Source organism: Dasypus novemcinctus, chromosome 7 (assembly GCF_030445035.2).
Source record: "Dasypus novemcinctus isolate mDasNov1 chromosome 7, mDasNov1.1.hap2, whole genome shotgun sequence".
Classification (NCBI taxonomy): Eukaryota; Metazoa; Chordata; class Mammalia; order Cingulata; family Dasypodidae; genus Dasypus; species Dasypus novemcinctus.
The window spans coordinates 91225642-91253300 of NC_080679.1; the positions used below are offsets into that span (position 1 = coordinate 91225642).

General features: G+C 40.9%; 1 protein-coding gene and 1 long non-coding RNA gene across 3 annotated transcripts in view; one reads left to right on the forward strand and one right to left on the reverse strand.

Moving 5' to 3' along the window:
* Positions 1-830: 830 nt before the first annotated feature.
* Positions 831-27659, reverse strand: part of UPP2 (uridine phosphorylase 2) — a 43877-nt gene continuing 17048 nt past the window's right edge. For both annotated transcript variants that reach the window (XM_004449133.3, XM_071216426.1), the window contains exons 3-7: positions 26501-26659; positions 23641-23755; positions 19612-19821; positions 17398-17544; positions 831-2089 (exon numbers count right to left, since the gene is read on the reverse strand). In XM_004449133.3, coding sequence (XP_004449190.1) covers positions 1938-2089; positions 17398-17544; positions 19612-19821; positions 23641-23755; positions 26501-26659 — 783 coding nt within the window. In that variant the 3' untranslated portion in view covers positions 831-1937. The remainder of the gene's footprint in view (positions 2090-17397; positions 17545-19611; positions 19822-23640; positions 23756-26500; positions 26660-27659) is intronic.
* On the forward strand, positions 17513-20006 carry LOC131279206 (uncharacterized). Its single transcript, XR_009186584.2, has 2 exons — positions 17513-17651; positions 18343-20006. It is a non-coding gene; the product is annotated as an uncharacterized lncRNA (long non-coding RNA).

Below are 27659 nucleotides of genomic sequence, written 5' to 3' on the forward strand. Positions count from 1 at the left end.
AAGGTCAGGCTTTGGTCTTCATCAAAGACCAGTGTGAAGTCTTTGAAGCAGGAGACTAACCCATTCGAATCTCAAGGATGGGAGCAGGGAGATCAGGAATGAGGTCTAGAGTAGAGCAGTGGTGGCCTGGACTAGGAGAGGTGCTGAGGGAATCAAATGAAGTGGAAAATTTTGAGATATATTTGGGAGAATCGATTAATAGGTCTTGGTGAGTGACTGGATGTGTGTGTGGATTGGATATGGGAATGAAGGAGAAAGAATCATCTAGAGATTTCCTAGGTTTCTGGCTTGTGTGCCTGATACCATTTTCTGAGATGGAAATACTCATGGGGAAAACTCACTCTCCTAGTCAGGAGCTGAAAGGAGGGTTAAATATAATTTTTTCATTCTTCTCTTTTGTGTCCTCCCCTCTCCAATGAAAGGAAAACAAAGGTTTTCCAGGAGCAGACAACGTAACTGTTCAAACTGAATCTTATGGAGGGCACTCTAAAGTGGTTTCTGCATCTTAAAAAATATGAAATAAAATGGAAACCCCACCAGAAAAGGGCTGGGATACTATTCCACCTCACTTTAGCTCCAATCTTTATTTTCGATTGTCAATTATCAGGATACTGTGAAAATTGCACTTGAAGCATGTCTATTGTCAAATGAAGTTCCCAAACAGATGCACTTCTCAGGGGATTGCCTATTGTTGCTAGTTAAAGGGGAAACCCTTCCCGAGGCAGGAACAGCTACTCCAGACTCACTCAGCCCCTGATGTGCAGGGATCTCGCCCTGTGCCTTCCTTCCACCTCATGAATGGACTGGTATCAGGATCCAAATGATCCCTATTATTATTAAAATTAAATTTTATTTGAGCCACAACCATAATAAATATATATGCAAAACATTACATAATATACAAGCTTGATAGTCACTCTTCCCACCCACCCCAGCCATGCTTTCCAACTCCTGAGTGTGTCAACTTTAGAAGAAACCCCAAAGCTGGATCAATTCATAAGGAGCATGCTGCAGTCTGTAGGTGACATCATGCCTTCCAGAGGATCAGGCTGGCCAGGGGTATGGGCAGGGTCACAGAAAAGGACAACTTTAATATCTTGAACTCAAGTCGGTAGCCAATTGTTTATAATTCTTCATCGTATTTGGTTAATATTGAAGTGGGGGAAAAAAGACACCCTCCTCCAAACCACATTTCATTAAAAAAAAAAGAGAGAGAGAGAGAGAGAAAAATTGCTAGAAGGCAAGTTTTTCACTTGTGATTTCTGAAGAAAAATGAGGATCTTTCTATGCATTACCAAGGGTTTGCATTTGGAAATAAGGGTGTAATCCCAAGTGGTTATATTGTGATAAAATCATAAATATAGGCATATGGAAACCTCTATTCCTGTTTCTTGGTGCACAGAAATCATGCAGGGGGAAAAGCAGAAGTAAGGTCACCTTTCCCCAAGCATAACTTTTCCATCTAGAGCTACATTACACTGACACTTTTTTCTGTAAATATTTTGAATGTGCATGATCAATTTCTGTCACTTGTCCAACACCTAGAAGTGCCTGACAATGTTCTAACATGAATCTCTGGACTGGTTTCAGAAACAGAGTGGCTGGTAACAGTGTCTACAAATGGCTGATCTATTTCGATGTGAGCTTAATTAATGCAGCATACGAAACTCCAAATGTCACAATCCAGGATTTTTAAATAAGTAATTATTAGACTGGTTGAGTTAACATTCTAGAATGAAATTTAAACTTAATTTAATGCATGTATGATATTCGTTTACAATAAATTCTTGTTTTTCAAGAAAAAGGAATTTTATAAAATCAATCCATTGTAACTATTGTAGGTGAATGAGCACTATATGAAAAATGCCGCAAATAATATATTTCTTCAGCATTACAACTTGAGCTACAGACTTCCAGAGGAAGTTTGGGCTGCCCAGTTATGATGTCTGACTGTGGAATCCAAGCCGCTGCTTAATGAACTTGGAGATTAGGAGCTGAGGTCGTTGCTGGTATTCTACCAGAACATCGTGGGCCAAGTTGATCTGGTCACACTCAAGTCTGTCGAGAAGTGTCACACAGACCACAGCAGCTAGAACAGTAAGTAACATAATTACTGAAACGAGTGGGTTTATCTCCTGTATGGCAATGTGAACCAAACATGCCAATGTCCCGAGCATATATACTTTGCATTGTTTTCGCTGTGATGGAGATGCAACCTCCTGAAACCTCTAGCCATCCCTATAATTGATATTTCTGTGTAATCTCACCAGACAGTTCATGCAAAAAAGCTAATTGAAATTATTACTAGGCACGACATCATCAACATGGTGACACAAGACATTTCCCTGAAAAAAAAACTCCCCAGAGATTCAGTGAATGAAAGGACGGATCCACTTGCTTAGGACTCTGGAGGGTAGTCTTTACTATCCTCAAATACACCACAAATGCTGAATCTAAGAAAAAGAAAAATATCAGGTTAGGAACCTCCATCCTGGACTGCTGGTCTAGATTCCCCCCCTCACTCAGCCCTGCAGAGTAGGAAGTTGCTCAGAGGCACTGGCCCATATCCCTCCCACCTCCCACTAAGGACACAGACTTTGGAGCTACCCTCAGCAGCCAGTTGGAGCCCCACGAATATCTGGGCATGGGAACCCAAGCCCATGGTAAGCCAGGGCAGAATGCAAGCTGCCGAGGAGTGCTGCATACAAAAAGTTACCCAGGGTAGGACCAGGGAGACCGTGGTGGAACTGCAGTTGGTGTCACTGCTCTTACTCAACACAGGTCTATTGCCGGACCGTCTACACACAAAATAGATATATCTGGAGTGACCCACATTTCTGGATTGACTCCATCTGTCTCCCTGCTGTAGGATGGCCTAATGGGGAAGAAACTGGAGGCAGAAAAGCCTCACAGAGATTTTTTAAAAGGGTGGGTTAAACTGAACTGCTGTAAAATAGGAAAGTCCCACAATGAAGAGTAAGGAAAACATGATATTGAAGGATGGGAATTTAAACAAATCATGATATTTAAACAAATCATAGGACCTAGGGAGAAAATTCTGCACAAAACAAGCAGAACAGATCAAGATTACTGGAAAAGGAACAGAGGAAGGGAAGTTTTATCCTGGAGGTAAAACAATTACATAAAAAGTACCATCTTAAAGATTGTATCACATATCCAGGGCAAGCATCAGTTGAAGTAGAGCTGAGAAAATCTGAGCAGTTAAACATGGACTATTCTAAAAGTCTAGAATAAGTTGCAACAAGCATCAAAGAAGAGCCTTAACACAAAGTCAATCGAAAATAAAACCAGAGACAAGAGGTAGAAACTGACCTTCAGAGTTAACTCATCAAGATAGTCATGCCTAGATAAGCAAAAAATTACAAGCCATACTAAAAAAAAAACAGAAATATATGGCTCAGTGAAGGGAAAAAATTAAAACTTAAAAAAAAAGTTTAGAACAACTAATCAAATATGTTCAATCAAATCTCCTAAACCAATTTAAGGATATGAATGAAAATATGCATAAAGAGATGAAGGTTATTGTGTGCACATAAAGAAGAATTTTAATGTATGAAAAAGAAGCAGAGTAGAAATTATGGGAATGAAAGGCACAATCATAGAGATTAAAAATACCCTAGAGGATGGGAAGCAGATGTGGCTCAAGAAGTTGTGTGCCCACCTACCATATGGGAGGTCCGAGGTTCAGTTCCCAGTGCCTCCTAAAGAAAATGAGCAAGACAGCATGCTGACATGATGGACTGGCACGGAGAGCTGATGCAACAAGATGACACTATGAGATAATGCAATGAGGAAACACAATGAGAGACACAACAAGCAGGGAGAAGATGTGGCTCAAGCAATTGGGTGCCTCCCTCCCACATGGGAAGTTCAGGGTTCAGTTCCTGGTGTCTCCTAAAAAATAAAAAGAAGACAAGCAGACACAGAGAGCACACAACAAACACACACAGAGAGCAGGGCAAACAACAATGGGTAAGGAGAAATAAATTTAAAAATAAATCTAAAAAAAAATACACTAGAGGGAGCAGGTGTAGCTCAGTGGTTTAAGCACCTGCCTCCCATGTACAAGGTACTAGGTTCAATACCCAGTGCCTCCTAAAAAAAAATACACTAGAGGAATACAACAGCAGATTTGAACAGGTAGAAGAAAGAATAAGCAAACTAGAATACAAGACAATTGAAATCATGCAGTCAGGAAAACAGGTAGAGAAAAGAACAGAAAAAATTAAACAGTATCTTAGGGATTTGAGTGACAGCATGAAGTACACAAACACCATGTCATGGGTTTCCCAGAAGGAAAAGAGAAGGGAAAAGCAGCAGAAAGAATATTTGAGGAAATAATGTCCAAATATTTCCCAACTCTTATAAAAGACATAAATTTACATGTCCAAGAAGTCCAGCATATTCCAAACAGAATTCTAATAGACCTATTCAGAGACACGTTAACCAAAATATCAAATACCAGAGATAAAGAGAAAATTCCAAAAGCTGCAAGAGAAAAGCAACTCACCACATACAAGGGATTCTTAATAAGATGAAACGCCAATTTCGTATCAGAAACCATGGAGGTGAGAGACAATGGTCTTATATTGTAAGGTACTGAAAGAGAAAAACTGCCAGCCCCCAATTTTTTATCCAGAAAAACTGTCCTTCAAATTGAGGGCGAGTTTAAAATATTCACAGATAAACAGAAACTGAGTTTGTAAAAAAAAAAAAAAAAGACCTGCTCTACAAGAATTACTAAAGGGAATTCTGTAGGTTGAAAGGAAAAGACAGGAGAGAGTGGCTTGGAGTAGTGTGAAGAAATGAAGATCATCAGTAAGGGAAACTAAAGTGGCAAATGCAAAACCCAGTAGTACTGGATCCTCAATACACAACTCTACTCTTTAAATCCTATAAGAGTCAGGATACAACTGAACAAGAAAAAGGCATATTTCCTGATAATGGACATGCAAAATATAGTGGTGAAGTGGGACATTAATAACACAAAGGAAACAGGGATAGAGGAGTAGAGAACAAGTATGCTATTAAAGCTAAGTTGGTATCTTTTCAAATTAGTAGGTTATAGATGTAGGTTATGTAAAATATAAGCCCCAGAGTAACCAAAAAGAAAGTATTTTAAAAATATACAGAAACAGAAATGAGAAAGGGAGCAGTCAGATACATCACAAAAGAACAAGTACACAGAAAAGGAGGTTGCAATAAGGGAAGAGAGAGACCAAAAAAAATGATATGATACATAAAAACCAAAGGACAAAATGGCCGAAGTAAGTGTTACCTATACAGTAATAACACTGAATGTTAATGGATTAAACTTCCCAATCAAAAGGTACAGAGTGGCAGAATGGGTTAAAAAGCAAGACCCAACTATGTGTTGTTTACAAGAGACTCACCTTTAGATCAAAAGACACAAGTAGGTTGAAAGTGAAAGACTGGAAAAAGATAGCCCATGCCAATAGTAACTGAAAAATAGCTGGGGTAGCTATACTCATATTGGACAAAATAAGACTGTCAAAAAGCTGTTATAAGAGACAAAGAAAGACATTATATCTTAATAAAAGGGGCAATCCGCCAAGAAGACCCAAAATACATGAGGCAAATGCTGACAAAACCGAAGGGAGAAATGATTATGAGCACTCGCAGTTATTCCCCCTCCTGACAGGTGGCTAGATTCAGGCTCGGGACAGCAATGTGTTCAGGAGATGAAAAGGGAAGACCTTTGCCATCCAGACACACACACCTCTGGCTTCCTACCATATTTGCCGTTCTTAGAGAAGGCTCTTCATACTTGAGAGTGTAAGTAGGGGTCTAGCTGTTATTCCTGAGGTGACTTTTTACGCCTTGGAGCAATGGTTGCATTTGCTTTCTGGGGCCCTTGGTGAGCTCCTCCATGTTTGAAGAGTAAAAGAAATAGAGGAGATATACAGAACACTGACCTCAGGAAATATCAATAAAGAGGAGCACAGTCTCTCAGGACGTTTGAAGAGAAAAATAAGGAATGAATTTCTTAAACAAAAATCAGCTCCATGAAAGAGCAAATTATAAGAATTTAATTTCTAAAGAATTGGAATGAAGTCTTATGATAGATAAGAAACCAGAGAACTTTTGTATTTAAAAAAAATGATGAAAACTCTTTTTTAAAAAATGAACCTCTTATTTTTGAGAAGTCACCAAGAGGGTGTCAATGGTTTTGCTCTACAAGGAGGGGCCAAAGAGAAGAGGTGGATTCCATATAATTTTTTAACTGTCAGTTTCATATCAACCCTTTGATTTCAAGGACTGTTGTTATAAACATTGAAATCAATGTCGACCACTTTGACTTTATAATAGTGTAATAATTGCCATCTTCATAGGCAGCCTTTTTAAAAAGAATTCCATATATATGGAATTAGATAAGTCTGCATTAACAAGCTTGGAGGGCATGGAGATGGAGTTTGGTGTGAGTGTAATATTTATTTCTTTGGTCTCTCTACTGCCTCATGTTCTTTAGAAGGTCTGGATTTGGGGAGAAGAAAGGTACTGTAATTATAATAAATGCTATCTTTTTAGCTTGTTTTGGATCTTGCTATTTGTCAGCATTTATGATACCAATTAATCCTAACAGCTGTGCCATAAGCTAGGTTTTATCATTATCCCCTTTTGACTGATGGTGAAATGAGGGCTTGGAGAGGTCAAATGAATGGTCCAGTGTGAGACAACTAGTGAATAACCAATCAACTCCCATCTTCCAATACTGCAGAGAAGAGTTCTCACTGTCCATCCACTCCTTGTGAACGATAGGCATCCCTGCCCTGACCTGTGGTCCAACTGACCCTCCTCTTCAGTGAAATGAAAAGCAAAGAAAATATTCACCTTGGACAGAGTCAAACATTTCATCATCTTGGACCCTATTTATTAAAAACTCACTTGATTGTAAAACAACTTGGCTGAACAGGTAAACAAGCAAATGGGAGAATTAGACGCTTTCCCCCAGCTTTTCAAGTTAATGATCAGCAAGTCTGTGAAGCCTGACATGGGCTGGCAGTAGCAAGGAAAAGTTGAAAGTCCTCCTCTAATCCTTGGCAGAAGGATGAAAAGAAACCAGTGCTCTGTACTTTCACAGAGCAGTAACAGCCTTTACTAAATACCTTTTCTGGCGGTTTCATGGGTGATGCCAAAGACAGAAAAGGACAGTGGTCCTTTTCTCAGTGGTGTTTTCTTGACCCTGTAGCCCTCATTAACAAGCAGCATGTAATAATCTTGTCACCTAAAATTACTGTTTCCATGAGCAATTAAAAGGGATTAATTACCCACAAGAATCTGTTGAATTTAAGCTTGAGAGCTTTGCTCTCATAATCCTCAGATTGGACAGGGAGGGTGGCTCCTGTGGAGGGACACTTAGAAACCTAGCAGTCACCAAGGAGGCTGTCAGCTCCCTGACCTCGAGCTGGGATGTGACGGGAACACACAGGTCTGGACACTGAGCTCAGCACATCCTGAATTGCACCAGGAACTCCAAGAGATTCTGAACGCTTTGGGATCATTTATGGCCCCTTTGAGACTCTGAGGACATTCAAGTTTTCTTTCCACAAAAAGTCACATATGCTTACACACACAAAATATCCAGGCATAATTTCAGGGGGTTCAGAGGCCCCAAAGCCCAATTTTGAATCCTTAGGAATCCAAAGATTCCCATAGACCCCTAATTTGGCCCCACTGTCCTGACTCAGAATGGACTTCCCTTAAAGTTTTCCATAAATGGCGGGCAGAGGTAGCAGGGCTGGGCACACCCAGGTGCACTGTGGAAGCCAAACAGCCCCGTGGCCCTTGGAAAATGGCAAAGCACAAAGCTTAGCTGCAGCGTTTCCAGCCTGGCCTTGCTCGCCTTTCTTCTTCCACTTCACCTTCATGGTTCTTGGCCCCCCAGGGTTTGAGTTTATTAAGCAAACACCACCCTTGTTCCTTATATTCCTGGTCCATAAAGCATAGGAATCTCTTTTTAATCAACAAACCAGAGCTTTTGTGCTTACTGCATCTCCTGGGAGACATCAATCTCAGGCTGTTGGTTGCTTTTCAAACACCAGGTGGAGAAAATTTATACTCAAAGGGACAGGCTCAAAGTAATGGGCACAAGAACAATTTGTTTTTCTACATAGGTATTTCTACCTGCACCAGAATCAGAGATTAACAAAGCCCATTCCTACGCCCTATCCCAGGAATACAGAATCAGAATGGAAGGCTGGGGAGGAGAGTGAATCTATGTTGTTTTAGTCTTCCCAGTTAAATTATTTGCACATTAATAAATCCTTTAACTACTAGCCCAGAATCAAATCGAGTTACCAGGGATGTTCATACCCTGACTCTAGTACTTTAGGTCCCCAAAGAAATGATGAGTTAGAACCAAGATTTAGCATTACGGTGTATGAAGAATTTTTCTATATCTTTAATGAAAGTGTTGCTGAAGATGGTGTCCATTGTAATATAGCTTGATAACTTCACTTATGTTTAACATTTGTTTCAAGTTTTTGTCTCCTGACAAGCCACAAATGCTTCCTTTTTTCACATAATAAGGGCTATGCATCTCAGAGTATTTTCCTTTTTCCTCTTGACCACCAGGAAACTCAGAGGTAAATCTAAGCACTCCTGGATAGCCTCTTTGATAATGAAAATCTCATCCATTCCCTTAAATATATGCTTATGTTTACCTTTGTTTAAATGACACTATATCTTTTATTGAAAGCTGTTGCTAATGCTTTTTCAAATAGGTGAAAATACAAATAATTTTCAATTTCACACCATATAGAATAGCGGAGGGAGTATGCTGTAGGAGACAGATCTCAGTTCTAGTCCATTCTTATTTTGGTTGAGCTTTGTTTCCTTGGGCAAGTTGCTTACTCTCTAAACCTCATTTCATTCTTTGGTTGGGTGTCAGTGATCATTCCTGATTCCATAACCTCAGTTTGTGTGTCTCCCATGATCTTGTTCATGTAAGGACCATGCTCTCTTCTCCAGGTGGCCCAGCTGCAATCTTGGGGGCTTGAGCTTCTGCTGGGATGCTGAGCCCCCACTCAGACATAGCTGGGGGCCGAGGATGCAGCCTGATATCCTGGGGGGAGGTAAGGGAGCCTCACGCTGGCAGAAGACTGGAAGACTCTTTGGGATCAGGAGAGAGGGAGGTCACAGGGATGAGTTGATGGCCCAACTGGCTCTTTAATGTATGAGTGTGTTAACAGTGGAGAAGGGGGATGGAGTGTAGGGAGGTGGACTTAAAATGAATCGTATAGAACTATAGACACTGATCTTTATTTGAGAAATGCAAACACTTACAAAGCAAGAAGAAACAGATCATTTTTTAAAAATCTTGACTCTATAAAACTACTAAGTGAATCACCTGCCATTTACTTGGTCGGATTTACCAAATATAAAGACTGATTTTGGAATAAATAATGGCCATGTGTACTACTGAATCAGTTTAACGTTTTCTTCAGTTCTTACACAAAAAACTCCCTTGGTATATGCTCAGCCCTTAGGATTTGCTTGCTGAAGTACCACAACTATCTGCTCACAACTTTTAAAACAGGAAAAGCTGCATTGACATTTTAAACAGTGGGACATTTTAGTTCTTCTGTCAAGAAACTGAACCTTGTATATCCCTGGTGGGGCTGCTGGGAAGAAGCAGCATAGCATGATGCTAAGACAGAACTGTGTCCACACTGCAGCTCAGCGACTTCTTAACGGTGCAAACTTGGGAAAGTTACTTAACCTCTCTGAGTCTCAGTTTCTTTTTCTCCTGTGAAGATAAAGAGAACTACCATTGGTTGCCTCCATGCCCTTGTGTAATGATTTTACAAAATACTAATTTTTCTTCACTTTAGGGTCAAGAAATACTCCAGCTTCAGACTGATTATAATCCTTTTATCTTTGTTGTAATATCTTTTTTGCTTTATCAATGATCATCATGCAGTTCCAACAGCCCAATATCCGTTGTTGGGACCAGCAGAAGAATATAAAAATGGAATTAAAGTCAAGGTTCTACTCCCTTTCGTTGAGTTGTAATAAACATTATGAAGGTTGAATATATCCCCAGAATTACAAATATCTGTCCAAAGAAGTAACATCGAATTCTCCCGTTAAAGAAAAGCCACTGAGTGCTACAAACAACTGAAGAGAGAAGAGGATTTAAGCAGAACCTAATCTTAGATAAATATTAGGTCTCATATTTTGCCATGCAAGCAAGTGCATGTCAAAAGGCAGCAGCGTCTTTGGATACAAACTGATACAAAACGCTTATCACACGTTCACAGTGCAAAAAGATTATCATCTTTAATCCAAATGTTAGGGGTTTAATTAAAGCAGATTTTGCTCTAAGGGAGAGGCTGATATATGCATAATATAAAATGATAGATGAATGCATTTGTTCAAATTTTACAACGGTCGACATTATTCTGAGGAGACAGCCTTTGGACGTAGAATAATTTGCTGAATTTTGCTATCTCCCTCTACCCAAATCTTTGTAAGCAACAATGGATTCCTGGTCCTTTTATCCAGGATAAGGAGCTCAGGACAGCAACAGTGACTAATGGGTGTTGAGGGCCCCATGATAGGCACCCTATCCACCTTCAACTATCAAGAGACACAGGGCCTGCAAATGTAGCAGCAAAGTATTTGAATGGACCTTACAAAGGTACAAAGGGAGACTCAACTTTAAGGCTTTCCTTCCTCCTGTTTGGACAGTTAGGAGGCATTCTGAAATGTTTTTTGATTTATTTTATTTATTTATCCACGCCGCGTCGCTGTTTGCCCATTGCACCAGCTCACTGTCTTGCTCATCTTCTTCAGGAGGCACTGGGAACTGAACCTGGGACCTCCCTTGTGGTAGGTGGGAGCTCAATCACTTAAGCCACATCTGCTTCCCTCCTAAATGCTTTGACAATTCCAAGCCACTAAAGTGGCTGGGAAATAAAGAATTCACTTGAGTTTACAATGGCTATTTTCCATGATAAAGGACAGTCCAGTGGCCATTTTTTTTTTTTTGTCCATTTTTTCATTCCTTAGTTCATTCAGAAAATATTTATTGAATGTCCCTGAGAGAAGGCTGCCTGGAGAGACAGGGGGAGGTGGGTCATTACTCGTGGAGGGTGGGGACCTGCGAGGCCAATGGCTCCCTATGAGCCTGAGCTCCTGGATCCAGGTGAAACCTGTTTTCCAACATTGCTTATCACTGCTATAGTCTCCCTAAACTCCTCTATGTTTCAACAGCGGCTTGGGCATGCATTCTCAGCCCTTGCCCAAAGCAAGATTTCCTGCCTCACACAGAGTGGACTGTGATGGGTTATACTCAAAAAGTGCCAGGTGCCAGCTTCCAAGCTCTCCTGCAGTGGGCGAAGGACGTTATGAAATGGTGATGAAAGATGGGAACTTGATAGCATCACATGGATGGGATTTTTGCTTGTTTCCTTAGTGGCTGATCTTCTTGGGGACATCGTATCAGGACTCTGCCTTTTAGTGAAGTTTTGCTTTTTTTTTTTTTTAAATCCCTCCCCCCCCTCGTGACTTTTTGCATGCTGTCTGCTCTCTGTGTCCATTTTGCTGTACGTTCTTCTGTGTCTGTATTTTTATTTTTATTTATTTTCCTCTTGTGGCTTGCTTGCTGTCTGCTCTCTGTGTCCATTTGCTGCGTGCTTTCCTGTGTTTTTGCTTGTCTCCCTTTTTTGTTCCGTCCCCTTGCTGAGTCGGCGCTCCGTGGCGCTGTGGGCCAGGTGGCTCTTTGCAGCGTGTGGGGGAGCCTGCCTTCACAAGGAGGCCCCGGGACGCACACCCAGGGCCTCCCATAGGGTAGACAGGAGCCCAACTGATTGAGCCACGGCTGCTTCCCTGCCTTTTAAAACAGCGATTTCTGAGGGCCATGAAGAAAGAGCCTCCGCCACTGTGAGAAAATTCAGACAGAAATACCCCCCAAGGATTACAGAGCCACAGGTGCAACCACTAGTGTGCACCTGGCAGCCAGTGGGAGCCAGCTCATGAAAAGCCTGCAGCCCTGGCCTGGAAGAGAACTATATGCAGGCGGAAATCAGCAACAGCAACTGCAGCAGAAAACCGCAGCAGGGACAACAGAAAGAGAGTAGAAGAAAGAGTCTTGGAAAAGTAGCGGCAGGTGGCAGAGAGCGCAAGGTCATGAGATTGGCAGCAGGGACAGCCAGGGCCCCCCTAACAGAACAGCTTCTCTCCAGCCTCTGCAAGATCCTTAAGGAGAGGCAGGCTCAGGTCTGGTTCCACAAGCACAGAGCTCTCCCAGCAGGCAATCTGTGCCTCATAAGAAAGAACTGGTGGTTATCACAAAACAGACACCCGGGCAGCATGTCTGTGACTAGGACTTTTATGATTAACTGAAATGGTTGTCAAATTCTGCTCCATTTACCTATTGGATGGAGATGTGACTCAAGTAATCATTTGTTAGTTCTTTAATCAAGAAATGTGAGCAGGGATTTCCTGGAGCTGAAATACCTGCGTGCAGGTGTCCCTGCAGGCTGTGTGCTGACTGACCTGCTGCTCGGCCTCCACCAAGTTGTGAAGAGGAAAGCAGATGCTATTGGTTCTCTGAAAGAAGGTGTTAGCAATGACCTTCTAAAGAGCACAAAGGCGCATTTGCAGCTCTTCATATATTACGGGGATATGCGTTTACATATATTCTGAGAGATAGGACTTGCTCAGTGGTTCTACAATTAATCATATCTGATGAACCATTTTCTATAACCTTTTTCTAAAATGTGTTTTTAGAAATTGTACCACATACATTTTGTTTGCACTTGTGTGTATTAAAATTCGTGGACTCTAAGGATAAACTTTGCAGTTGTAATTCTTTACTTCTTCCTTGAAACTTTCTCCACTGGCTGCGGGGATATAATACTTCCCAGTGTGCTGCCAACTTCAGTGGCCACCCTTCCTCCCACTCCTTTGCTCATTCTTCCTCACCTTTTAACTTTTAACCAAGGACCACTTTTCATCTGTGTCTACACTCATGTGCCTTGCCATCTCATCAACTGCATGGCTGTAAATGCCATCCATTGGCATCCAATTCCAATTTCACTTCTCCAGCCCAAGCCTCTTGCCTAAATTCCAGATTCATAAATCCAACTGCTCATCTGCCTCCATTGGGAAGTACACTATTCCCAAATGCTCACTTGATTTTGTCTTATAATTCGTTCCTTTCAGTTATTCAGGTAAAAAACCTGGGAGTCATTCTTGATTAGTCTCTTTCTCTCATAATCCACATCAAATTGTCAGCAAATCCCATTGGACTGACTTTCAAAATGTATCCAGAATCTAACTTCTTCTCACTTCCTCTGCTGCCATCACCTTGATTCATCATCTCTCGCCTAGACTATTGTAATAGCTTCCTAACTCGTCTCCCTGCTTCTGCCCTTAACCCCATCGGTGTCCTCTTAACCCAGCAGCCACAGTGATTCTTTTAAAACACAAGCCAGATCCAGTTACTCCTCTGCTCACAATCCTCCAGTGGCTTTCGGCTTCACTCTCAGTGAAGTTCACAGCCGTCACAGTGACCCACACAATCTGCGTGCCCCAACCTCCTGACAGTCCACTTCTTCCACTCCCTGCCAGTCGCACTGGTCCCTGTGTGCTCCTGCTGGGTGGCCTTGATTGGCATTGCTCGTAATGCACTTCCCCAGGTAGACACTTGGCTCTTACATAAATGGCACTTCTCAGCACACCTATTTAAAATCACAGCTTTCTTTGCTACCCCAGGCATCTCTGCTTTATATTTCTCCCTTGCACTCTTCAGCATCTTCAGTCTATCTAATCTATCTTCTAGCATCTATCTCTATTATCTATCACCTATTATCAATCTATACCGTTCCATCTAATCTATACTTATCATCTATCTATAGCTCTATTACCTAATCTATCATCTATTATTTATCTTATCAATCTACACAGTACTTATGAAAATTATGTTTTATTTCAATAGATTTTCTTGGTGATAGTCAAAGGTTGGTGAGTCTATTGGAATAACTTTACTAAAAATTTTAAAATTCATGCAGCCACCTCTATCTGGTTTCTAAATACCTTTCTCTATCAAAAGGAATTTAAAGCAGAGATTCAAACAGATATTTGCACACTGATGTTCACAGCAGTATTATTCACAACTACCAAAAGACAGAAGCAACCCAAGTGTCCATCAACCAATGAATGGATAAACTATATGTGGTATATATAGACAATGGAATATTATTTAACTATGAAAAGAAATAAAGTTCTGATACATGTGACAACATGGATGAACCTTGAAGACATCATGATGAGTGAAATAAGGCAGACACAAAAGGGCAAATATAATATGATCTCACTGATTTGAAACAACTAGAATAAGCAAACTCACAGGGTCAGAATCAAGAATATAGGTTACTTGGGATGCAGGACAGGTTGGGGGGTGGGGATAAGGAATGGGACATTGAGGCTTAAAATGTACAGAATTATTCTGTCCTTGTGTTTGTCAAGGAATGTATCTATCCAGTCCTTTGGTGGGCCCTCCTTTTCCCAACTCAGTGAAGTTTCTGATCTAGCTCAGAATGGCAGGGTAATAGGGCTAAGACCAGAAGTGTGGAAAGGCAACATCAGGCTGAAGGTAAATGGCCCCAGAGGGCAGAGCCATGGTGTGGCCAATGTGAAAGGAGATGGTGTCGTGTACTTAGTCTCTGGAGAGTGAATAAATTTTTTATTGTAAAACATAACATAAAGGTCATTTTAAACATTTTTAAGTGTACACATTTCCTGTGACATTAAATACATCAAATGTATAACTTTCACCACTATCTATTTCTAGGGCATTTTCATCATCCCAAATGGTAACTCATTTTCATAAAAGTAATACTCCCCTTTCCCCATCCCCTCAATCTCTGGTAACCACTCTTCCATTTTCTATCTCTTTGAATTTTTCATATAAGAGAAATAATACAATATTTTCCTTTTGTGTCTGACTTACTTTCCTTAAACATGTTTTCAGGCTCATCCGTGTTGTAGCACATATTAGCACTTCACTTTCTTTTAGGGCTGAATAATATACCAATGTCCAATTGTATCAAATGTTTCTCATCAATGCAAGGTGTTGGTGGTAGGGTAGTGTATGGATATTCTATATTTTATGCATATTTGTTCTGTAAACCCATGACTTTTCTAATAAAGAAAAATTTTAAAAAAATTTTAAAATCTGAGTGTGAAAAAAAAAACCAATGTGTGGCTATAGTGTGTTTGTTTATCCATTCATCTACTGATGGGTACTTGGGTTGTTTCCACCTGTGGCTATTGTGAATAATGCTGATATGAACATTGGTGTTCTGCTTAAAATTATTTTGATATATACCTAGAAATGGGATTGCTGGGTTATATAGTAATTCTTATGTTTAAGTTTTTGAGGAACTGCCAAACTGTTTTCTACAGTGGCTGCACTATTTCTTCACCAACAATTTACAAGGGTTCCTATTTTGCCCCTTTTGTGGTAGGTTGAATTATGTACCCCAGAAAAAAACATGTTCTTAATCTATTCCTGTGGGTGTGAACCCATTGTAAATAGGACTTTTGAAGATGTTAGTTTTAGTTAAGGTATGACAAACTAAATCAGGTTGGGCTTTTTTTTTAGCAAATCAATTTTATTGATAAATATTAATAAAGCATAAATCCATAAAAATGTACAGAATTCTTATTTGAAATGATGGAAATGTTTAGGTAATGGATGGTGGTAATACTACCACAACATTGTGAGTGCCAATTAAAGCACTGAAATATATCTGAATTTGATTAAAAGGGGATATGTTATATGGAAACAAAAATAATTTTTTAAAAAATCTATGGAACTATACTACACAAATAGTGAAACCTAAGTTAAACCATGGACTTTAAGTAATAGTACAATTATAAAAATATACTTTGATCAATTGTAACAAATATCTCAAACCAGTGCAAGATGTTGGTGGTGGGATGGTATATAGGAATCCTATATTTTATGTATGATTGTTACATGAACCTACAACTTGTCTAATAAAGAAAACTGAAAAAATAACAACGCCAGCTAAGAAATGTAGGAGTTAGAAAAGCACCATTTTGCAACCAATGCTAAAAGACAGTTGGGTTACAGGATAGGTACACACTACCAAATTATCAACCCAGAGATTACTTACTAATTACAAAGAGAAAACCTGAACTTTTCAATGGAGAGATATGGCAGTTATTACTTGAACCAAGTGCTCAAACCTAGTGTTACTCTTATTGTGACATTTTCACATTATGTCTACCTGACGTGATGCAATAGAAGGTTTGCAACATCTCAAGTGTTCTTGCCAAAAAGCTGACTCTAATCAAGGTGCTAGGCCTCACTTCCAGTTTACAGGAAATACATGGTATGGAGGAGCAAGTTTACAAATCTAGAATACTGATAACAGTCTCCACTCTTCAAAATGGAGGGGACAAAAAGGTAGCAAGACTCTTTTTAGTCAAGAGCATAGAGATAAAAACAACCAAGGAATACAATGTATGAAGTTAATTGGACATTGGATGAGTTTTATAGTTATAAAAGATATTTTTAGGAAAATCAGATAAATTTAAATATAGAATGATATTAGATAATGTTATGAAATTAGTTTTATTTTCCTTTGCTTGTCAGGTATGGTAATAGTATTGTGGTCATTAGGAGAATGTCCTGATTCTTACTGGTACTTACTGGTACTTAGGTGTAAAGGATTGGGATGTTTGCAATTCATTTACACATCATTCACTTTTTTAGAAGTGTGTCTTTGTGTGTGTATATATGTGTGTGTATATGTGGAGAGAGAGAGCACAGATGTGGCAAAATATGAAAACTTGTTGAATCTAGGTGAAGGGTTTATAGCTATTCACAATACTATTCTCTCAACTTTTCTGTATTTCAAAAATTTTCAAAATAAAAAGTTGGGAAAAGTAAAAATGCATGTAATTTAACTTTAAAAATATATGACGCATGTTTTGTTCTTTAGAAGAATGATTTCGGGAACATTTTATTTGCATTGTGTCTCAATAAATCAATTGTAATAGAAAATAGAAGCCACTACCAGGCTAAGGAAAACTGGACTTGCTGTCAAGGCCTGGCCTAGCTGGTGGCCTTGGACAACTTACTTTGGCCCTTGTGGCTTGGTTTCCTTATGTACCTAATGGGAAGAATGTCCTGACCACTCATAAGATATTATGCGATAATGAACACTGCAAACATATTAAAAACAATTCTAGGACATGCATTCAGCCAAAGTAAAGTATGGCTGGAGCCCTTTTTTTCCTCCTGAAAAGTGGAGGGGGCGGGGGGAAACCTACACGAAAGGAGAATTTGATGCTGGACATTCATAGAAAGCTTACCTTTTAGACCACAAAGTCCACACATGGCTGCAAACACTGTAGATTCCATTTCAATATTCCTGATGCCAGCTCTGTAAGCTCTCTTCAAGTAATCTAACTTTTTTTCTCTAGAAAAGCAGCAGAGCGCCCCGTCTAATCGACCCTGGCCTGGAAGAGAGTGGAGAGCACTTGGTGACTTGATGTCCTGCCACAGCGGCAGCGGTGCTGGTCAAAGTGCTCTGCAGCTGGTTTTAACTCATGAGCCTGCTTCCCAGGTAGGATAAACCTGGCTGTCTGACTCTGGATGAAAGGACCTGAGCCCCCCAGCTAGGCAAATAACCACTGAGTGGTCACAGCAACCAGCACTGTCCCCTGGAGCATAGTGATGGGGGTGGAGCGGGTGGCCGAGGGCTCTGTCCTTTGAGGACAGATCTTGGGTTGCCTCAGTGACTGGGAGATGGCCTGGGGTAAGAAGCAGCGGAGAAGGGGAGGCTGAGTGATGCTCAGAAGCTCCTTGAGGGCCTGGAAAGTGGTTTGGGCTCTTTGAATCCACTTAAGTCTGGAGATATTGCAGCTCTCTGTACATTCATGACGACAGTAGAAGTCACATGGACCATCTGCCTGCCTTCGTGCCCTCCATATACCTCCCAGGCTGCAGGCTGCCCCTGTGGTCTCTCTCCTTTCCAGGCTGCCCTGGATGTTCATTTATCACTTAATTTCACCTGTATCAACTAGCGGGCATAGAAGGAGGTGGAGAATAGCTGGATGCCATCACTCCTCCACCACCCTGTACACACCAGGAACAGAACCCTTCCCCACTCCCCACTTCAGGGGGCCCCGACTGAAGCAAATGGGCTAATAGCAGGTCTCCATCCATTATTTCCATGGTCCCCTTTGTCTCCCTTCCCCCTATCTCATTCACACTGCTTCCACCCTGTCTGCCTTTCCTTGTTCCCTTCTTCTTAGGGCTGCCTGCTAACACCTCTCACAGACTGTGGTTTAAGCTGATTCAAACTCAGATGACCCTGAAGACACACGGGCAGTGCCAGGAGTGCCTGGGCATGGAGCTGCCGCATGGCTGGAGCGGCCTCCCTTCACCTCCAGCGGATGTAGCCTGCACGTGGGCCCGGGCTCGCCAGGCCTGCCATGGATATATTAGTCTACACTTTTGATGTGATTTCAAGGAGCCAGAAATTTGGGTCCTGTTATGAAATCTCCAGAAATTATAAATGTCAGCAAAATAATTCACATTAAAAACAAACATGTCTGAGATTGACTCCAGTAGGCTGCCATTTGCAAGCCAACCATGAGTGACCCTCCAGATGAAGGGGCTGTGGGCTAGGACAATGGCCCTCAACCTTTTAAGACCCAACACCCGTCCCATTTTATAACAAATACGTGATGACAGTCCCTTTAGTAACCTGAAGTAAAATGTATAGATAATATAACCTTTCTATAAATACATAGTTTTTAAAAATTCAGTATAGTGCCTTAACTTTTGATCCAAAGGGAAATGTTCTAAAAGTATTTTAAAATGGAATGGTATGTAGTTTGAAAGGACAATACTCAAATGCAATTATACTACAAGAGTTCAAGAATGCCCTCCAAGGCAAGGCACCAACCCTGTTTAGATTCTTTCTTCTGCAATGAAGAGGGTCTGGCCTTGAGGTTTTTTTGGTTTTTTGTTTTCCTGGCAAGAGCTTCTGCTTGGCGGTGACCTTTAATCTGCCTCTGAACTTGGTTTGGCAACCCTTTTTTCATGGCTGAGAGGTCAAAGGGCCACTCTGAGACCACCCTTTGGGATTTCCTCCCCCAAACATTTCTGTCCATATCCTGGGCTCCATTCTTTAGTGGATACCAGATCCCCTTTGAGGTACAAGTGAAGGCAGAAACATAGAATTAGCATGTTTTCCTTCCCCCAGAGTCACTGATGTAAATTAAAGGCATAAACAGAGGTAAGATTTTGCTGACATCACTAATTGCATTTTAGTATTCGATTTGTTCTTGGAGGATTAAACCCACTCTCAATGTAAATTCATTATGGCTGTTTTTCTGCAGTTTAATATGTCCTTATGTTCCTATGCTTTAGTAAGTTAAAAAAGCTGTTTCCGTTCCTTTTTTAAGCCGCAACTATTAATTTTCTAAAGTGGAGTTTTTAATACAAATTATGGGTTTGAATAACAAAGAGTTGCTGCCAATTTTCTGTTGCTTTCACAGTTTATAAATTATTCTCACCTTCATAAAAATCATAGGTACACATTGTATGTCCAATGAGGGTTGGGAAGTTAGGAATTTCTTTGCTACAGTTGAATAGTTCCTCAGCCAGTTCCTTGTCCAGTTCAGTACTTCGGGTCACGATGTTGTCCAAGATCGCCTGTTCAAACCTGGGCTTGAAGAAGGAATCCACAGCTGTATCGGTGATCACAACGGACCCCGGAGCAATCCCTGCAACGTGGCAATGAACGAACAGATTACGGAAGAATGTCAGTTTGAGTTTACTTTTGACACATAGTATGTTATCTGTTCTGCTAACATTAATTAATGCAAGTTGCTAATAATTTGTCCTATTTTCATCTTTTAAATCATTTTCTTTTCCAAATGCAAATAAATAATAGCATTCAGAAGAGGCATTTGTATTTGCTGTCTTTCCAGATTCATATTCACAATGTGAGGGGATTTTAGATTTCAAGACAAACATGACCCTTGGACATGCAAATTAGTGCCAGTCTTCAGGTCCAAATTTGAATAAATTAGGTCAGGAATAAACTAAATGAGTCTGTAAGCAAGTAGCTTTCATGAAATGATGTGACTACTTGATACTTAATCTTTTCTACAATGCCTTGATGACTATAATTTCTTTGCCTCTCTATCCTCTCTTCCTTCTGGTTCTAGTCACAGAGTCTCTCCCTTTTCCCTCCTTCTCTCCCGATCCCATGTAAATTAGGCCTGTCGGCTGACCTTCCATTGCTACAAAGTCTGGCTTGCTCACCAGACTAAGCTTACTTGAGAAACTGTTTTCTGGCAACAATTATTCTCCTTGCCTACAATGCTCTTTTGTCCTCCTTAACACCCATTCGTTAGACTAACACCAGTGTCCTCTCTAGCGTAGCACTGTGTTTGTCACCTTTAGGTACTAAAAAAAAAATGCTGAATGAGTGAATGCTTCTATAGAGATGTCATATGTTATGGCCCATGGGCCAAATCCAGCCTACTGCCTGTCTGTGAAAATGAAGTTTTATTGGAACACAGTCACATTAATTCATTTATGTATTGTCTAAGGCTGCTTTCATACTATAACAGCAGAGTTGAGACTTTGCAACAGAAACCATTAAGGTCTGTAAAGCCTAAAATATTGACTCTCTGGTCCTTTATGGAAAAAGTTTCCCAACCCCTGCCATAGCAAATAGTGATATCTTTGGATATAAATTCCAATATTGATCAAAGACTTAATTATATAACACTCTGGAAGACCCCAGGAGACACCCAAGTTGACCTCTGATGATAGAACCTCCCTGGCTCCATGGGCTGTGGAGATAGATCCTTGTATTCCACAACCCAAGAAAAAGTCAAACAAGTGGCTCCCTGAATTATTTACAATGTCCTGATGAGAATAGAAAAGTGACTGAGAAGGAAGTTAAAGTGTGTGCCTCAAAAGTGATGTTATTCAGGTGCCATCTTAATTTTTACATGTTGGAGCATTTATGTCATAATTAAAGTCTCTCAACAGCCAAAATACTACTTAACCAAGGGCTTTACCTTCATCAAGGGGTGTTGGCTCATCTAAGGAGTGGTAATGTCAGCAAAAGAATAAGCTGTGCCTCTTTCATCCCGTAGGGCAATGTTGCTTAAAACAAAACAAACACACCTATTGATAAGCTAAGAATCCTAATGGGGACAAAACTTGAAAAGAGTTTTTGAAGCTTAGGCAATTTAATTTGTCACCTTTTGTATGTCCCCACCATGCTATGGTATTGCCTGTGTGCTGTATATAACATGTTGCCAAAAGACCTAGAATCTAAGATCTTGGAATAAGGTGGTCAAGAGCAAGCCTTGCCCATGCTGGCACTCACTAAATATCAAGTGGCAACTGCAGCAGTCAGGATGCACAAGGTATGGGTGTGGGCTATGGAGACAGAGCCTTGTATCCCACAACCCAAAAATTCTGAGCAGCCTTAATAACAATGTTATTCATTTGATCCCTGTAGTGGCTGAAGAGTGTCACCCTAAAAGATAAGCACAAGCCTTAACCCCCACTAGCCGTGGATATGACCTGATTTAGAAATAGGGTTTTTGCAGATGTAATTAAATGAAGGATCTTGTCGTGAGATCATTCTAAACTTAGGGTGGACCCTAATTCCAATGACTGTTGCCTTTGTGAAGCCAGCTAGTAAGATAGGGAATTAATAGATGGATCTGGATTCTGGAAAGAGTTCATGTGGACGTCCGTACCATCAACATGGCTGCCGGAAGACCCTCCCCAAGATTCAGAACAAGATTTCCTCCGGAAGCCAGGAGAAGCCCCAGATATTCCTCAAGGACTTTATCATTGGCCTCTCCTAAGGGATTAATGGGTGGGGTGATCAATCAAAACAGCAAACAGCTAGGACTCCTCCTATGCCATTAGAAAAGGGGTGGAATAATTAATGGTTCAAAAAGCAGGCACAAGGCCTGAACTCACTTCCCTTTGGACCCCAGTTCTGACTGTCTTCTCTCCCCACATGGATTAACACATGGTAAAACCTGGGCATTTATAATCTATAATGGGAAATTACAGTCTGTGGATCAGCCTACTTTATCAGTTTTCAGCCCCTTCCTCTCTACCTTAGACCCCTGCTCTGTTATTTTCTCCCATTTCTCATCCCTCCCTACCTTAATAAATTACTAGCCTAACTCACCAGAAGTGCTCTTGAAATTCATTTTTGCAGTATAGTCAAGAACCTAGACAAAATCTGGTAACACTTATAAGAGAAAGGAGAGGGAGAGCTGAGACTCAGAGACATGATAGAGAAGGACATGTGAAGACTGAGTCAGAGATTGGAGTGATGCATCTACAAGCCAAAAAAATCTCACGGACTGCCAGCAATCTCCTGAAGTTAGGAAAGAGGCTTGGAATTGAATCTCCCTCAGAGCCTTGAGAAGGAACCAATCCTGCTGAAACCTTGATTCCTGGCTTCTGGCTCCAGAACTTTGAGAGAAATTAATTTCCATTGTTTTAGGACACCCAACTTGTTGTAATGTGTTATAGCAGCTTTGGAAAATTAATACAATTCCCAATTGTAGAATATGTAATCAATAATATTATTGGTTATTTGGATGTCATCGAATAGACTTCAGTCCAGAAGGATGCCAAGCCTAACAGTACTTGCCAGCATTTTCCTTCTCTTTCTGGATGGATACACAGATGCCCTTCTTTCTTCCATCTGTGAGAGCCTTGGCTGGACATTGATTCCTGCACCTCAGCAGGAGAAAGGCCGTGAGCTCAGCCATGGCTGATCCTAGTGAAGCATGGCTATGCCATCTGTGGTTCTGTGGTTTTGGACAAATCACTTCTCTACTTTTTTGTTGGAGGATATCTGAGATCTCTTCTTGCTCCATGAATGTATAATTCTAAAACTCTCTTCCAAAACCGCAGCCTTTTTATAGTTCCCAGTCCCTTCTGTCACTCTTCAATCAGTTATATTGCCCTGTCTGTATCTGCATTTGATGACATAGTAGAATCACATGCTGACAAGATCTGCTCCTTAAGTAAAGGCTGAAGAAGAAAGAGAACTCCTCAAAGCTTTACCTCAGCTATGTGCGGTTGTATAAAGAAGGCCCCTTCACAGCTGCCTGGCAAACCACGGCAGAAGGGAGGCTGTCCCTTGGGTCCTCCCTAAAGGCTAAGCCTGGTCTATTTCTGGGGTTTGATGAAGAAAAGACAACTGGGAAAAGGGATATAGTCACTGATATAGGCCAAAAACAATGCTTTCCTAAGAGCTGTGGACCCGCATACTTAACAGATAAAGGAAATCTTTCTGGTTTTTTTTTACCTGTAAGCACTTAATTCTATCACATGAAATTCCTGCACCTCAAAATTTATTCTAACCCTCAAAACTTCTTACACACACACACACCCCCATATATATATGTTTTGTTTCTTTTTTTAGCAATTCTTCTACCCTTCTTCTGGGTTTCTGCTGGGCTCTGAGTATTTTGGTGTATTTTGGCAGCGGCCAAGTATGGCAGAATCACTTGATTTTCATTGCAGAAATCAATACATCTCACCTATTCCCCCTGATGTACCAATTCGGATTATGGTAACATCATAGCACCGGGCATGGTGAAGTAATTTGATGAGTTCATGAAGCATAATAGAAATGGAGGGGATGCCCATGCCATGCTGTTGAGAGAAGAGAGAAAACCATTATACGTTTTCCAAACTGATACATGCACAGGACATATTTTCTTCCTTCAGTACAAGTTAACAGCCCTCAGATAAATTTACATGATCAGTGAGCCTTTGCCAATGCTGAGGAGAACATAAGTCATTTCTAACTGACGCCTACATGACATGCTGATAGATGTGTCCATCTGTGAAGATCAGAGAGAAGCTTCTCCCTGCCAATGGAGTTCAGCCCTCATCATCAAGGGCAAAATGCAGGGAGGGAACGGTGTACCAGTGTGCTGGGGCAGTGCCATTGCTGATTTCCCCAAAGGCTCTTTAGGAAGATGCTTTAAAAAGAGATTTTTCCCAAGACTAGCTTGATTTTGAGGAAATATAAGTTCAGTCACCCTGTCACTAGTTCTTTCTCACCAAACTAAAGAGAAATTGTAAATTAATTTCATTGTTTGTCATGTAGCTTTGCTCCTGGCTCAAGAGAGAGATGGACTTAGCCACCCTATTGGCTTTGGATGAATTCTGAAAGTTCTACCTAATAGTTTGGAGCTCATACTAAAAGGATAGGGGATGTTAGGTTGCTATAGCTCATGACTGGGACCTCGGTGTTCTTAGCATTTAGAAAATTAGAATCAATGTCACCAGATCAGGGTTCAACAGCCTCGTGGATTTAGCAACTCCTGGTGGTTGCACTAATAACTCTCCAGAAAGATCCTCCATGCAGCAAATTTGTAGTAGCTGGAGCTGAGTTTAGAATCTGAAGCCACTTCATTCCTAACAGGACAACAGATAGTCAAATGTGTTTCTTTAATGCAGCCTTGGGTGAATTCTGCTCTGCAGTACAAAAACTTTACGTGCAGAAAAGTACCAGAGGCAACTTGGCAGTTAGGGGATGACTGCCACTAAGTTTCCCATTAACAAATCTGGAAAATGGATGGAGCTGGGACCATGATGAGTTCCCTCCCTCTCATCATCAGGAATATTGAACTATGGGAATGCTGAACCTAGGAGTTGCCCAGCTTTGATTGCCATTGAATATGCCCCAAGTTCCAAATGTATTGTAGGCCGCCTGGAGGCAGGGTCAAACCTTACATTGTTGCACATCTGTGATTAGCAAGTCTGGGGCTCTGGCACTGGCTCTGCCACCAAAGAGTAAACTCTCTGAGCCTCATGTTCCTCAACTGTAGATTAAAAGGGTGAATTACTATTTGATCTGTTAGGCTCCTTCTAAATGAACTCTGATAGGATTATGATTTTCACTCATTATGTGACATGGTGATAAAATGCCAAATGGCCTTGTGTGTTTCTGCTAAAGTAATTCTTTGGCTCCCTGTCTCTCTCTCTCTTCCTCTTTCACACACACACACACACACACACACACATACACACGCATACACACACATACTACACATACTTCAAAAATAACTAAAGAGGAAGAATATTCAAGAAAGGGGCCCAAATGAGAATCCTCTGCCTGCTTAGTGAGGCCCATTTCGGCGTGAGGCTGACTTTGGGGCATGCTTGATATTTCAGCTCTTCTTCCCCAACAGGTCAGCCAGATGAGTTGACTGCTGTATTTTATGTCTTAATCTGAAGTTTTACTGCTTGTTTTTGGTAGCTTCACATTTTTGTAAACCGTAGTTGTTGCCCTTACCCATTTAGTGTGCCAAAAAAGAATAGTCTTATTATAAAATTCAAGCAAAAGTTAGTAAGTCAAGATCTGCCAAGATCAGAGGATTTTCAGCTTCCTTCTAATTCTGTAATTGTTTGCTGAATAAACAAATGAGTCAATGAATGAATTCTCCCATTTGAATCCAAATCAGGTTTCAGGCATTCTTAGCTCAAAGGGGAGATGGACTTAGCCCATCACATAATCTTCTCTTCTTTACCCCAGCCTTCCAGCCATGATCTTCCATCCCTCCGTCACTGGGTACTGTAGAGTGATCCAGGGATGAAGATTATTCCCTAGTGTAGGAACCACTTAAAACTCAGCTCCTTGGGATTGTCACACCTCTGCAGTAGATTCTTCCACTGTCCCCTGGCATGCCTGGCTGTGCCCCTTTGGAGGGCTGCATTGTCCAGCTACATGACAGGCTTAGAGCTGCTGCACAGAACTACAGCCTTGTGCTGAGAGCCAAGCTAAGGGAGACAAGCTGGGTGCCATGTATATCCACATCCACACTGTACGCCTCCCTGAATCCAAGGGCAAAATGGTCTGCATGTTGCCTGAAGTCGCAAATAACTCCTCTTTCATTTTGTCTTAGGATACTGTGTGTGTCCAGCGCTGGTAACATATTCTAAATGCAGGAGAGCACATCACAAGAGCTCCGTGGAAATGCATTAGCAAGCTTTTCAGCGAACATATTATAGCATTAAATGACACCACTTTGGCAATGCTGAAAATTGGCCCCTGTGTACTAAAAGCTCAACACTTCCAAAGCTGGACAAGGGATAAAAGAACAAAAATTGCCACTGGGTTAATAAGTTACAAGTTAAAGAGAGGGGGGTTGTGCTTGCAAGGTTTTGTTCCCAACTTAAATAGCTAAGGGGTAACTAATAAACTAAACGAAAGTAACACTGGATATTGTGTTCTGCCTCTTTTTCCACTAATGAATGTACCTGGACATTTAGTTTAATTTTGTAAGAATGCAGTGCAGGAGAGGAAAAACGAACTCTTTTATTAGGAAGTTCTGCTTTTTTTTTGCTAGTTTCCCTATAACTTGTTAAAGTGACGCATTGAGTACTTACACTGATGGAGAGCACAGAACCAGTTTTGTACATACAATATCTGTCTGTTCCAGCACAGATATCTTTTATGTCTTCTCCACTTTCATCAAGTCCAAGTTCCTTGTGCATAAACAGTGCAAATGCTTTCATTCTGTTAGGGCTTCCACCGACGCAGACAAACTGTTAATTAAAATAAACAATTACCAGCCATAGTAACCTGGATATGAACCAAGAGTCAGCTTTCAATGCTATTATTTTTTTCAGTCATTTACAGAACAGTATATGTATGCTCATAAATTGGCTAATTTTCATCATTAACCTATAAATAAGGCAACCAGATACAAAGGTTAAGGCACTAAATTAGGCCATGAAGAAAAAAATGATCACAAAATCAATGTAAGTATTGACATTATTCAAGTAGGTGTTCTGGTGTTTTTATTTATAGCAAGCATTAACCTATTGTTGAGCATCAACAGGATATGTGCTTAATCTGTAAGTACTGAGGGCGTGGAATGTAAGTAATGTGAAAAAAAAGGAGAACTATGCATTTTAAACATGTCTCCTGATTTCACCTCCCCCACCATAAGTTCGTATCATAAAGGTTCCATGTTACCATAACACTTTAGTGAAATCTCGCCAAGACCTTTCAACTTCTTATTCAGAAGAAATTCTCTTGGAAGAAGTCTTATCATTGTAGACAGGAAATCTCACTACCATATTTTATCAGTTCTAAAGATCTGGGTTTTTTTCTTCTTTCACATTTTAACATCTCAGAAATTAGGATGGTGTTACAGTCAAGGGTGTCATAAATAGAATAAAACAGGACAGTTAAATTGGTAGTTTCTTGGTAGATGCTCAGGCAACAGCCTTTTAGGGGTATATCAGCCTTAGGGATGGGAGAGTGGAGGGGAGAGCCTGAGAGCATAGGGACAAAACCAGCTGAGAAGAACCTACAGTCAGCAGATGCGCCAAGAGCCAGGATGGCACAGCCACAGAGAGCGTGGGCTACAGAGTCAATTGGCCTGAAGGTAAGCATGAGGTGCACAGGGTCTGAAGAAGCTCCAACACCCAGAGGTAAGGCAACTTAGCGACTAAGGGCCTGCCCTTTGAGGTGAGGTAAACCTGGCTTTGAATCCTGGGCCCCTCTGCTGATTAAGAAATACGCTTAATGTCACACACC